Source organism: Scardinius erythrophthalmus (assembly GCF_964197995.2).
Source record: "Scardinius erythrophthalmus genome assembly, chromosome: 22".
Taxonomy (NCBI): Eukaryota; Metazoa; Chordata; class Actinopteri; order Cypriniformes; family Leuciscidae; genus Scardinius; species Scardinius erythrophthalmus.
Window position 1 is genome coordinate 21,228,845 of NC_138242.1, and position 13,861 is coordinate 21,242,705.

Below are 13,861 nucleotides of genomic sequence, written 5' to 3' on the forward strand. Positions count from 1 at the left end.
CCCAAATCGTAGTATGTTGAAATGAGTATTCCAAAGATATCCGGATGGTCTACTTTTTCCGGTTAGAATCCGAAGTGGAGATCCCTGCACACTCTAACGGCTAATATTCCCCACAACCCATTGCGTGTTGGACGAGGATTCGATTAGAATTCTACAAACATTCTACAAACAAGAATAAAAAGTGTTAAAAAGCTACAAACATGACGGATGTGCGAGTCCGACGGTTAAGTACAGAGGTTTAGATAAAGGGGTTTGAGTGATTCATTATCAGTATCTAACCTGACGAAAAGACTTTTATTCAATGTTATCCACATTATATTTAATTTGCAACAGCACTGCGAACTTTTGTAATAATACCTTTGGTCATTAACTTTTAAATGCATCATTATGCAAATTGCAAACACACAAGGAGAGTTCTCCGCATGAGAACTACTACATTTCTCTCTGAAACTGTAGGAAAATAAATTATATTTTAACCGTGACAAGATGATTGACAGGGCAGTTTAAACGGTGACAGCATGCACATAACTATGTCCCAAAGCTTGCCTACTCTTCTGTTACACACTCACAAGTATGTAATTTTTCACAGCACATATGATCCATCATGGCTTTCATCATGTACAGGTGAAGGTAATTAAAGTGTCTGGTGTCATCATTGAGAACAAGAACAAAAAGACACACACTTTCTTCCCCCGTCCACACCCAACGTCCTCCAGAGACAACACACACACACACACACACACACACACACACACACACACACACATGCAAAATATGTACTTACATCCAGGGAATCTTCATTGACGATGATGAGGGACATGCCATGTGACACCAGCTTACAGGAGTAACCTGAGGCACAGAGGAGTTACAGTAGAAGCGTTACACAAAGCCACACGTACACACCCCAACAACAACTTAACCTCTTTGTATATCTGTCATTACCCACTAATGCCTGTCTGCTGTCCAGTGCTTTATCTCCAGTCTCACCCAATTTATTTTGAGCTGTCTGTCTGCAGCGCCCGCCTGACTGCCTATCTGACCTTCCTTCCACGTCTCCATTAATCTGGGAGTCTGTTTGTGGGTTTTCAATCGGTGTCTGTTTGATATTGTATTCTGTCATATGTGTGTATTTATATATATATATATATAATATGTCAATTATACAAAAAGTCTCCTAAGAAACCAGAAATAAAACATGCAATATATTAAAAAGAAAAGCTTATTTTCCATTTTTAGTTAAAAAAAGGTGTCTTTTTTATGCTGAGCTTAAACCAGCCTAAGGTGGTTTGCTTGTCTGTTTAAGTGGTTTAACTGGTCTTCCTGTCCAGCTGACAAGTGCACAAATCTCTTATAAAACCAGCAAAACAGACCCAGCACTTTGACCCACTGATGTTTTTTTTTTTGCATAGGACTAAATGTTTAATAATAACCTGTGAGCTGCCATGATTGTCAAACACTCACAACTGCAAAACCATGTTATAATCAGTCATAGATTTCCAACTCTGTGTCTGTGACCAGTGTTTACTGAGCTTGATGACTGATGATCCAAAAATAAGTTGACTATTAAAAAGAACAGCTGAACACCAGTTCACAAATCAAATATATTGTTTAAATTGTTACTGCCTTTAGTTTTTTTTTTTTTGGTTTATTTCACCAGGAAAATGCGACAACATTAAGCGTAACTGGGACATGAATTTACATTTGATTTTTATATACACATGTATGACACACACCGATATTGATGGCCGTCTCCTGCTTGTCTCCAGTCAGAACCCAGATCTTGATGTCGGCCTTCATGAGTGTTGCTATGGTTTCCGGGACTCCCGCTTGCAGCCGGTCTTCTATCGCAGTGGCACCCAACAACAGCAAGTTCTGCGTTACAAAGAGATGAATGAAAACAATTGAAAGAGGAAGATGGAAGAAGAAAAGAGAAAACTAAATTTAAACTTATTTAAACTATATAATATAAAAATCTAAATTGTAACTTCCCCTCATAAATATGAATTGGACTTTGAATTTAATTGTACAGTATTCATTTGATTAGATTACATTTATTGGTCTAATTATTAATATAGTCTTGTTTCTGTAAAATATACCACATTGTGTGTATGATCAAATGTTTATGGATAATTTATAGTGTAAAATTATATGTATTTAAATTCAAACTAAAATTACAGCAGATAAATGCAATTTATTAAATTATTTTAATTAATTCTTAGTTAAATTTCAAATTTTGAATCCTGTTTACTAACTTCAGAAAATGAACTGGATTATGATGCAAGGGTGTTATGGGTGGTGTACTAGGGTGTTACTAGCTGACCCTGAAGTCTTTATTATATCCTGGTTTCTAGATATTGCTCGAGTTCTATGGGATTTTTAAATTCTAATTTATTCTCCTCAGGCAAAAATCCTGAGTGTGATTTCTTAGAAAAGTGATAGCACACAACATGTTTTCGAACCTTACTACTAAATAAAGCCAGGTAACACAACACCTCAACATCTTTCACACCTTCTCACTCCATCTGCTCTCATTTACTCCTCTTCATCTTTTACCATTTCTTATCCAATTCTTTCTATTTTCTCTTTCCCTCCATGTATGTGTATGTAAGGGAATATTTGTGGAGTGTTTAGTGTATTTATGTGTGTGTGCAGACGTAACACAGCAGTGTTGTTGACTCTGGTTTTATGGGGCTTTTGGCAGACCGGTGCAGGTAATTATCCTCACTGTGGTATACCAACCCGTCCTCAGACTACTAATCTGGGCCAGAGCCCTGAAAAGCACACAAAACCCAACAAACTGGATTTTCACTGCTCTATATAACAGCGTCTGTGTCCTGGGGCTTAGATCTCTGATCAGTAAGTTCCAAGTTTTGCAATACTGTGTAATCCGGCCTGATGGGGAGTCAGTGAGTTAATAGCTTGTAGAAGTTAATGAGAGAACAACAGAGTACCACCCTCTGAACAATATGAGTTCATAGCTGTGAAAATGTAATGTTACGGTGCCACCTGTTGACCAATCAAAGCACTGCAGCTGAAGCACACCCATTTACAATCTCAGCATCAGACTCTATCTATCTATCTATCTATCTATCTATCTATCTATCTATCTATCTATCTATCTATCTATCTATCTATCTATCTATCTATCTATCTATCTATCTATCTATCTATCTATATATCAGCATTTCAGTTGTATCCAACTCTTGGTGATTCTATGGCCATCTCTTGCCATATGCGAGAGACAGTCCATGAATTTTCTTGCCAATTATTCCTAACAAATATACAAGATATCCTTTCATAGTTTTGCTCAGTTCTGTCTAAGAGGTCTGATTTCAGATCTACATCGTGTGTGACAAAATGTGGTTCATCTATGTGAATCAGTCCTGTAGTAAAAAGGCTGGATTGGTGAGAGTAAACACACACTCTCTCGCAAACAATCCCTTGTTCAAATATAATAGCTGTTCTCTAGTGATAAGCATGGCATATATTATGCACCTTCTCAATGAGTTCGTAGCATTCCTCCAGTTTCTGTGCCCTGTCCTTTAGCACAGTGCTTATACGATTGTACTCCTTCAGCCATTCCTGATACGCCCCCTCCTCAAGGTCCACATACGCAAAACAAAGTGTCCGCAGCCCTGCGCATGCAAACACAAACCAAAGTTAATCCAAAGAGAAGATAAACTGTGACAAACAATGAAAGGCTTGAGAAACTCTTCACCTTCTGTGGCAAACTGCTCCAGATGGGCTAAAGTTAGGTCCTTATATTGTGACGTCTCATTCAGACGCTCAAAAATCACATTGTCCTGTAATACATGCATAGCATCATTACATTGCTATGGCTTGTGGCATATAATCCTATCCATATTGAGTATAGGCTTTAACATCACAAGGAATGATTAATTATGTGAAACTAACAAAATATGAATGTATATGTACTGTAAACACTACCATTCAAAAGTTTGGGGTCTGTAATATTGTTTTTTAAGAAATCAATACTTTTATTCTGTAAGGATGCATTTAAAAAATGACAGTAAAGACATTTATAATGTCAAAAAAACTGTATTTTTGATCATATAAAAGGCAGCCTTGAGCTTAAGAGACAAAAACATTTTTAAGAAATCTTACCGACCCCAAACTTTTGAACATTACTGTACATTCTGTCTCCATGCTAATTATGTGGTTTATGAAATACTCACCGCTCCCTTGCAATAAAGTCGAAGTTTGCCCGTAGGTGTTCTGACAATCACTGACATCCGTTTGCGATTGCTGCAAAAAAAAGACACATGCATTGAAACACAACAATGTGTGTTTGTGATGTTGTATGTGTGATGATGTGAGAGTTCACAGCTGTTTCCTACCTGGAAAATTCAAGTACATTAAGAAGCTCATATGTCTGCTCTTTTTCTCTCTGAGAAACAAACACAATAAAAAAGCACAAATTTAATACAAAAACATACAAACAGTACGTTTTGAGTTCTTATTATTAATGGCAAGAAAACACACACTAACCGCCTCTATGATGACTGAATGTGGTGTTCGTGCAGTAAAAACAAAGCCCAGACTCTTGGCACCTTTAACCAGCGCTCCTTCATCTGAAAACACAAGATTATGGAAACATCAGTCAAAAGTCACCAAGGCTGCATTTATTTAATGACAAACGCACAATAAAAACAGTAATATTGTAAAATATCAATTCAAAATGACTGATTTCTATCATATTTTAAAATGTAATTTATTTCTGTGATGGCAACGCAGATTTTCCAGCATCATTACTCCAGTCTTCAGTGTCACATGATCCTTCAGAAATCATTCTAATACGCTGATTAAGAAAGCTAAAGAAACATTCTAATTATTATCAATGTTAAAAACAGTTGTGCCGCTTAAGATATTTATGGAAACCATGATACAGTTTCTTCAGGATCTTTAACTCATGTTGAATGATTAGTGAAATTTTGTTTTGTGACAATGTTCTGTGTCAATCATTATTTCACTTACATGAAAACGATTTTAAGCGTGACAAATAAGTGGTTAACTACTAAATCAAACTGAAGGAGAAGCTTCAAATACCAATAAACCAATAAGAATATTGTGGTACCTGGTGAGGAAGCCTGGTAGATTAGTTGGTCTTCTTCTCGCTCAGGTACAACAGTGTGACAAACAGCCATCATGGTCAAAAACTCACAAATCTGGGGGCATGTGGGCTATAGAAAAGGAGAAAAGGACATATTTTAACTATTAACATACATGATACACAAGAACCTGTGTTTTAACATCCCAGGTATAACAGAGGACAGCTAAAAAGCTCTTACATGGTTCTTCTCAATGTTCTGGATAAGAGCAGGATCATCAAACTCAGTAGAATTATGACTTGTAGAGGGAAGGTGACTGCAAAAAGACAGACAGAAATAAGATGTAATGGACAACATAATTTCATAATGCACATTATCCTCTTAGACCTGCGTAATATTTGCCAGGGTACAGGACAAATAGAATCAGCGGCATCTGACCTGAAGTCCTCCATGGATCGATCGCATTCCAGGTCTGGGAAGTGCCTGGAGACAGCGTTATAGATCAGTGGCCACTCACACAAATATAAACAAAAAGTAACAGATCAATGCACTCTAATAGAGCCAGAACGATGCAAAGCACAAGGATAATGTGAGTGTATTGATGTACAAAAGCAAAAGAACACCACAATTACCCGTATGTAATTCCAGCTATGGTGCACTTCTTAAAGTGCATGATGTTGCAGGTGAGAGTGCCAGTCTTATCTGAAAATAGATATTTTACCTGAAAAAGAAAAAGACAGTGAATGAGGCGTATTGGAGTCAAGGTACATTAACATTTGTAAAAGTTAACAAGAAGAGCTTCTCCTCACTTGGCCTAGTTCTTCATTCAGATTGGATGTTCGGGCCATAGCGGGAGTGTCTGTCTCGGCGTAATACATCTCAACATCCTGTAAATACGCATGAAGAACAAAGCATTCATTCATAACGGTTGAAATTCTTAGGTTTCAGTTTAAATCACAGTTCTCTGCTCATGGTTTTGGTACCGTTTGAAAAATGTATTTTAACATTGAGTGATGCAAAAAATAACTCTAGAGAGAAGCATTTTGATAAATATATGCACTGTATTACATATTCATTATATTTTTTACTTAACCTATTAGTTATGTATTCATTATTTAGTGTATGCTTTAATAAATCTGTCATGAAAACAAGTTATTACAGTTTACTATCATTTAAATTGTTATATTTCACCAATCCCACCATCCAAAATATTGGGTTTCGGTGCATCACTTGGGATCAACTGCCCAATGTAATTGGTGATATTCAGTCTTATTTTACCCAGTTAATGAAGAGAGCCTGTGTGAATTTGACCACTTCCAGAGTAACCAGTAGGCTGATTGGTATCAGGTTGTTATAGAGGATGATGAAGGTCAGCAGATTGTACCAGAAGTTCAGGGAGATGTCACCTGGATAGACAATGACATAAGCTTATTTTATAAACATTAACATATGCAAAATTATCAAAACCATTTATTTAGGGCTAGTATGTGGCAATAAGTGAAAAGGCAGAATACATATTCTAAATCCACATCTAAAACGGCAAAGTAGGTTTCACTGTGTATATATACCTGCACGGGAAAGGTACCAGCAAGCCTTATCCGTGTGCTGTTCGTTCCATATGGCGGCCCCGATGGAGCTGACCAGCGCCATGACCAGGAGAATCCCGAACAGAACCAGGATCTGCATGTTTGTTACACGCTCCACATTAGAGCGTTTCAGTGGAGCTTTAGTGGAATTCTGCAGGATGGAAACATTATATTAATGCTCTATACACTACCGTTCAAAGGTTTGGGGGTCAGTAAAAATATTTTTTAATTAATTTTAATAATAATGAATGCAGCCTTGGTGAGCATTAGAGACTTTACATATATAGTGACTCCATGTTTTAATCTATACAAGTTATTAAAATAGTCTTGACTGTATCAAATATGTATCTGATTATGATTACCCTTTCAAAAAAAGTACTGTGTCATTGTAAATGACTGCAATACCATAACACTCTGATCATTTACATTTGCATTTTTCTTCAAATAATTCTTTTTTTTTTCTGTTACAATTTTTTTAAAAGAACACTCCTTCATTACTCATTTGTTAAATTCCCAAAAGTTATTTTAGTATTATTTATCTACTATTGCTGTATTTATTCATATTTTAGAATTTGCTATTATTTCTATATTTTGTTTTCATTTTAAGTTTTAGATTTATTTCATATTCTAATTTATATTTTATTGATAAATATTTATTTTGTATTTATTTCAGTTTTAGTAATTGTATTACTTCAACTTATTTTAGCATTTTATTTCAGTTAGTTGCCAAGGCAACATTTTCTAAATTTTGTTAGTTTTTCATCTGATTTATATTTTATTTTATTTCAGTTTTATTTCATTTAATGCAAATTATTTTAACAGTTTTAGTTAAGAGTAACAACACATCCAGCTTTTTTGAGATCACTTACCTGCATGAGTTTAGAATCATGTCCAGTGTAAACTACAATTCCCACAACCCACTGCGTGTTCCTGAGCTGGGCGCCTCGTAACAGCACCTGGTCCGGCCCAAGTGGAACTGGGCTATAATTCAAGCACATGGTCACTGAATGAAGTGTGTGTATGTGTGTTATATTTTAAATTCACACTATTTCAAATAGTAAATAGGCGTACTTGAGGTTGTCTAAGCGCAGTGTTCCAGTGAAGTCGTACAAGTGTCTGTTTGGCCCCTCACATTCAAGACGACCAGTCAAAGCTATCAGTTCCTCCAGAGACTGAAAACTAGCTGTGAGTGAAAGACCCTGGAACACAAGGAACAAAGTTTAACATTAACATTTGAGAGCAATAACACCGGTGCCACAAAGATTGTGAGTTTTCCTACCTCATACTTTAGTACAAAAAAGTCAACCTTTGACAAAAAATAACTTCTTGATGATTTGGTATTTTATAATAGTAATTTCATAATATCTGAATATAAACACAAAAGCAAAACATGTGGAAAAAAAAATATTAGAAAGTGGTAACCTTTTTAAATAAAAGTGTTTGTTTTCCTACATCTTGAAACTTTTAGTTTTACAAATGGGGACAATCTTTGAAGGATGAAAAACTATTTTTTTTTGGTAACCACGTTAAAAATAACATTTAAATTGGATAATATTTAGAGCTTCGAAGTGCTGGAAAAAGTGTAAAGCACTTCAAAGTCCTTTAAAAGTGATTGAATTTTACTCTCCAAAGGTTGTAAAAACCCTGAAATGAATAATGTAAAAACAGCCGACTGTTTCTGCCACAATACCATGGTTACAGTTAGTGCTACTACATTAAATCCATGGTGAATGCTGGTGATTTGTGGAGTGAAAAGCCTTCTATCACTTGTCCGTTCATGTAGTCGTGCTTCATCGTCGTGTAGTTACAGTATCACATAATCGAGATCGCCCCGTGAGTAAACCTGTTCTGAGATGTCAATTCTTCGTCCGAGCTGATAAACAGTCTGTGCAGCTCAAACAAGCAGAGAGGTTTCGTTCTGCTTTTGTTTCGTTTGGTGTTTCTCATATGCAACAGAAATAGCAGCTCTTATCAATTGAGAAATGGGGTTGTGACACCAGTGTGACCTCTAACTAAATTTAGTCGGACCAACAGGGAAAAAGGTTGCAAAATGCGACCATTTGGTCGCAGTGTGCAGCCCTGATGTTACACTCTTAGAACACATTATACAAAACACACGACTTTTATGATACGTACCTGTCGGATCTTTAGGTTGGTCTCGCCATCTAAGTTGGATGTTTCAGTATAGCACATCGCCTGAGGCTCACTGTGAGAAAAACAGCCGCAGATTATGAACTCAAAACAGCACCACACAAATATAAACACAACACACAAAAATATTTAACTGAAACATATTCCCCAAATCACAATTACAACTTATTTTTCAGAGCTATAAATCACACTACAGCACGACAAATTCCACGGATACACACACAAATACACTGCGGTGCTGACCTGGAGGACACTATGACCATGTCAGCCGGGAGATGCTGGCCATTGGTCACCTTGACTATGTCTCCCACTGCCACCTAGTGGGCAGGTGCAGCATTGCAACAGCATGAGGAGGGAGAAAATGAGATTAAGAAATAGATCACAGTGCTTGGAAACAAAGAAAAGAGGAGCAACAAACAGCAGGATGTAAAAAAATGAAGAGAAAGTAAAAAAAAAAAAAAAACAGAAGTGAGAGTTGAACTGAAAAAAGCAGGTGTTACCAAAACATAAATGAAAGCATCACTGACCGAAAGGAGGGAGATACAAAAGAAGTAGAATAAGAAAAAAAGATGCAGAAAGAGGCAAAGACAGGGTTACCTGCTTCCATATGATGGTCTGCCATGCTCCGTTACGCAGTACTAGAAAACAATGATATCATCAGAAAAATTCTCCTCATGAATATATAAAACATATTTAAAATTAATATACAGGTATAGAACACAACTAGAAATTTACTTTATAAGAGGCTATATTTGCCCCTAAATGGGCTTTTTTTTCTAAATAGGAACCCATTGTGTGTTAAGTCAAATATTTGAAATAATTATGAACAATTATGGATGCTAATTCTAAAAAAAAATCGTATAAAAATTCTGACCAATAACAAAAGGCCAATAATTATTTTCATTAATTATAGCAGATAAATAGACGATAATAAAATTCTATACTATTTCGCACAATTCAACTTTTTTTTTTAAATCGTTTAAATGCTGAAGTGATTTGGCATCACAATATTATAATGTACATTATATACAATATTATATATAAAAAATTATTTTGTTACATTTAACATTATTAAATTAAATGCTTAAATTTGTGTTCTTAAAGAGCAAAGGTAAGCTAAATGTAAAAACATTTTAAGTATTAATAATGATTAATATCGTATATATTAATGGTGTTTTCAGAGCTTTAATTAAAAAACACTTCATATTAGCTGCAAGTGAATATAGATATTTGACAAATATAGGTCACTACCATGACTGCAATGATTAGCACTAAACCCATAACTTGAGAGGCCATATAGTATTTCCAAATATAGAAAATGTTACGTAACAAAGCCCTTCTAGCCCTCAAATTTTCATTACTTCAAGTGGCATTTTTGCTCTGAGTTGCCTTAGTTCATTTTTAACCCAGTTACACAGATATGATTGTAACACTCAACCTGTTGTCTTCTTCTTGTTCACCGTATTGTCTGCTTTATGTCTTTTCTGTGAGAACACAAGAACATAACATCAGCATTGTTCATACAAAATTTCAACAGACAATGCACTTATCCAGTGTTATCAAAACAAGATCTGGACAGTTTAACGTCAATGCAGCGCTCCATTCAGCAGAATACTCACATAATCCTCAATGATCTCCTTGATCCCAGCCACTGTCAGAATAAAGATAAGGGGCACCAGTGTCGTGTAGCGACCCGTTGGGGAGACATCAGGGATTTGCTGCATTTGAAAATGTACACAAATAAACATAAAATGAGATACTTTACTCTGGCAGTACAACAACATGCTTTGGGAAAGTCCCATTTAAAATGAAAAAGTTAAGGTAAAAAAAAAACGAATCTTAATCTGTATGGCTTCACAAGATCTGGAATATAGTGTTGTATAAGCTGTATGGACAGCTCTTGTGATAGTTATGGTCCTTTTAGAAGTTTAAAAGCTCTAGTCATGTCCCATTGTTACGAGTACATTATCAAAATATCTTCATTTGTGTTCTACAGAAAGAAAAAATGCCATACAGATTTGGAATGACATGAGGGTGACTGAGCCTTGGAAAGCACTGTATTGAGTAAACAACATGACACAAAGAAGAAACCTTTTAGCTATTTAGCCTTTTTGCTCACTCTTTTTCCATGCAATATTGGCCTATCTAGTCTGATCACGTGGCAGCGGTTATTAAGAGTGGATAGTGACTCATAGTGGATGAGAGTAAAATAGTGGACCACTTCCAAAAATGGATATAATACACAAATGGACGTGTTGGCAAATGAACGAAAAGTCATATGTCAGCATAAGCAGTATGGTTCCTCAGATGGATATCCCCTTTAAAAGAGACCAACATGAGCAACACATTTTTTACATTGAGGTCCTCAAAACAAAGAAGATGCAGTTCATACAGTTGTCTGAGCGAGTGTCATACCTGCATAAGAGCGATGAAGAGGAAGAAGGCATTAGCCGCTCGCCTGATCTGTTCGTACAAGAACCGTGGCAGGAAGGTAAGGATCCCGTATTTAGCCGTGCTAGAGGGAGAAAAGGGAAAGTTGATGAGTTTAAAAGCAATCTATCAGCTTTAACTATTTTAAAACATCTATATATACAACCAGGGCCATAAGAGCACAAATTTAGGATTAGCTCTACTCAGGCTTCTATTTAAAAAAAAAAAGCACTCGTAAGTGTTTTGACACAAGCCAGGATCCATATGCTTTCACAAACACCTGACAGTTCATTGCTCACTGCATTAAATTTAGATAAACAATCCCAAAATAAGTGTTTGGGCTGTTAGGATGGATGTTTCTCGGCATGTCTGTCAATTATCTGTATTGATCAAACTCCTAAGTAGCTCTTGAATAGCTGATTGCGGCAGTAAATGTTTTACAGTCATTAAAATAGCTGTTAAAAATCCCTAAAAATAACCTCCGGGACTACAAATTTGCCTCCGTCCCAAGGCTGCCCATCTAAATCTAAAGAGGAGTCAGTATTTGTTTGTGTGGGTGTTTTATATCCGCATCTGGAGGCACTTATTGCGTAAATCAAATCGTAAGCATGTTTCTAAAATACAGCATGTGTTCCTGTGCTAGCGTGGTCCCCTTTGTAAACATGACACCCTTCTGGGCTCATAGGCATTGAGTTCACAGCCTAACACACCCAGCGTAACCCACACTAGGCATCAAACAGCAGCTCTGTAGCTGACCTGGAAGTACGACAGGCTATCGTTGACATCAAAGAGTGGCTGAAACCATTCATATGATCCCCTTCATTAACATTCAGCGGTCCAATCACACACACAGAAACCCAAACCGGCGTCGCCATAATGTGTAGTACCTGGGGTTACCCTAAAAGACTGATATGGATGATTGCTCTGCTGGATTTGTTGATCTGGTTACTTTGTGATTGACAGCTGACCATTTGATGCCAATGCAATGGGAAGCAGAAACCAGTTGGTAAATAAAACATGAAGATTAAGGCATAAGATAATTCTTATTAAAATTTCCACTGCTCCAGTCAGAGAGGCATTATGCTGAGAAACTGATGAGCAGAAAAGGTCAGAGCTCCACCTGAACTGAAATTAGCCAATGACAAAAGAGCTACGGATTTCTAGGCCCGCCTTAACGTTGTTGCAGGAACCAAAATAGAGCCTTTTAGAGCAGAATCAAATCTTTAGAATATACTGGCGGATCGATGAAGTGTGCGTGGGTGAGTGTTTTCGGGACTGAGAGGCTGATTTTGTATGAGCTTCCATATTATGGCACTAATATGAAAGTGGTCTGGGATCCAAATCTATCAGGCTTTTGTTACAAGTATTGACCTATCATTTTCAGAGCACAATCCTATACATAAAGATTCAAACAGTGCCATTTTGTCATCAGCAGAATTTCACATATCAAACGGATTTAATAGCCATAAAACAGATAAAGAAACACTCAAGTCTTTAGAGGACTTGTGCACTTTGGAGACCAAAAGACTTTTTGTTCAGGAACTGCAGATGAACTCTAGCCAGGCACGGCCCGGAACATGACCTTGGTGTACTCACAGGAAATCTCTGATGGAGTACTTCACCTAATGGAAGCTATTCAGATGTCGCGTTCAATGCATACTTGCATACATTTAGCATGGAATTTCCCTGAGGGAAAACCTTAACTTGATTAAAACAGTTTTTGTAATCAATCTCATAGCATTAGAGGTTAATAAGATGATCTTTATGTTGGACCATTAAGTGTCGGAAAAGCGGTGTTGGTAGTGAGGCATTAAATACAATGCGCTTAATTAATAATTATTCAAGAATAACAGGTAAAAACAAAAAGTTGAGAGTGACTGCGAAATACAGGAAAAATGGGAGGAGTGACTGGCTGATCACACTGTCAATGGGATATTGCCCCTCTTTGAAGCGCGCAAATCTTTCAGAATGAGTCAAACTGGTGAAAATGGACAGGCTTATTATTAAGTAAACAACTTAATCACTCTGATACCATCACTTCAGGTCATGTCCAAAATCAAAATGAACTTGAAATTACTTGAAAACACTAAATGAACTGTGAACGAGCTGCTTTTTGAAGGGAAAAAAATTAAGGAGCATTTCAAGCCAACATCAACAGACTATTGTTCACTGAGAATCTTTAATTTTGTATAGCTTTAATTTATTTGATAATAAAAGATATACAAAATCTTAGTGTATTAATTGAGTTATTTTTGAAGCAACACAAAATATCGCATTTTATTATTATTATTTTTTGTGCGTAAAAACACAAAATTGATGAGACTGAAATGTTCAGCAGTATATTCACTACCGTTCAAAAGTTTGGGGTCAGTACAATTTTTTTGTTGTTGAAAGAAATTAGGCTAATACTTTTATTCAGCTATGACGCATCAAACCGATCTAAAGTGACAGTAAAGACTTGTAACTTGATTTCAAATAAATGCTGTTCTTTTGAACTTTTTATTCATCAAGGAATCTTGAAAAACAAATATGCATCACGGTTTCCACAAACCTATTAAGCAGCACAACCTTTTTCAACATTGATAATAATGAATGTTTCTTAAGCACCAAATCAGCGTATTAGAA

At 36.3% G+C, this 13,861-nt stretch overlaps 1 protein-coding gene across 12 annotated transcripts in view; it reads right to left on the reverse strand.

Annotated features, from left to right (window-relative positions):
* The window catches only part of atp8a2 (ATPase phospholipid transporting 8A2), a 60,384-nt gene that overhangs the window by 32,138 nt on the left and 14,385 nt on the right, over positions 1–13,861 (reverse strand). For 8 of the 12 annotated variants that reach the window (XR_014029165.1, XR_014029166.1, XM_081352401.1 and 5 more), the window contains 22 exons: positions 11,222–11,321; positions 10,426–10,524; positions 10,245–10,290; positions 9,404–9,444; positions 9,050–9,123; positions 8,792–8,861; positions 7,727–7,854; positions 7,525–7,636; positions 6,638–6,806; positions 6,348–6,475; positions 5,879–5,956; positions 5,702–5,790; positions 5,508–5,552; positions 5,310–5,385; positions 5,096–5,201; positions 4,504–4,592; positions 4,359–4,408; positions 4,197–4,266; positions 3,719–3,803; positions 3,496–3,635; positions 1,734–1,872; positions 785–849 (listed from right to left, as the gene is read on the reverse strand). Coding sequence is in view for 10 of the 12 variants with exons in the window: in XM_081352401.1 (XP_081208527.1) it covers positions 785–849; positions 1,734–1,872; positions 3,496–3,635; positions 3,719–3,803; positions 4,197–4,266; positions 4,359–4,408; positions 4,504–4,592; positions 5,096–5,201; positions 5,310–5,385; positions 5,508–5,552; positions 5,702–5,790; positions 5,879–5,956; positions 6,348–6,475; positions 6,638–6,806; positions 7,525–7,636; positions 7,727–7,854; positions 8,792–8,861; positions 9,050–9,123; positions 9,404–9,444; positions 10,245–10,290; positions 10,426–10,524; positions 11,222–11,321 (1,999 nt within the window). In the remaining 2 variants the exon portion in view is untranslated. Of the gene's footprint in view, positions 1–784; positions 850–1,733; positions 1,873–3,495; positions 3,636–3,718; positions 3,804–4,196; positions 4,267–4,358; positions 4,409–4,503; positions 4,593–5,095; positions 5,202–5,309; positions 5,386–5,507; positions 5,553–5,701; positions 5,791–5,878; positions 5,957–6,347; positions 6,476–6,637; positions 6,807–7,524; positions 7,637–7,726; positions 7,855–8,791; positions 8,862–9,049; positions 9,124–9,403; positions 9,445–10,244; positions 10,291–10,425; positions 10,525–11,221; positions 11,322–13,861 lie in introns of those variants that run through there. The other 4 variants (XM_081352402.1, XM_081352400.1, XM_081352398.1 and 1 more) reach the window with 2 other exon arrangements.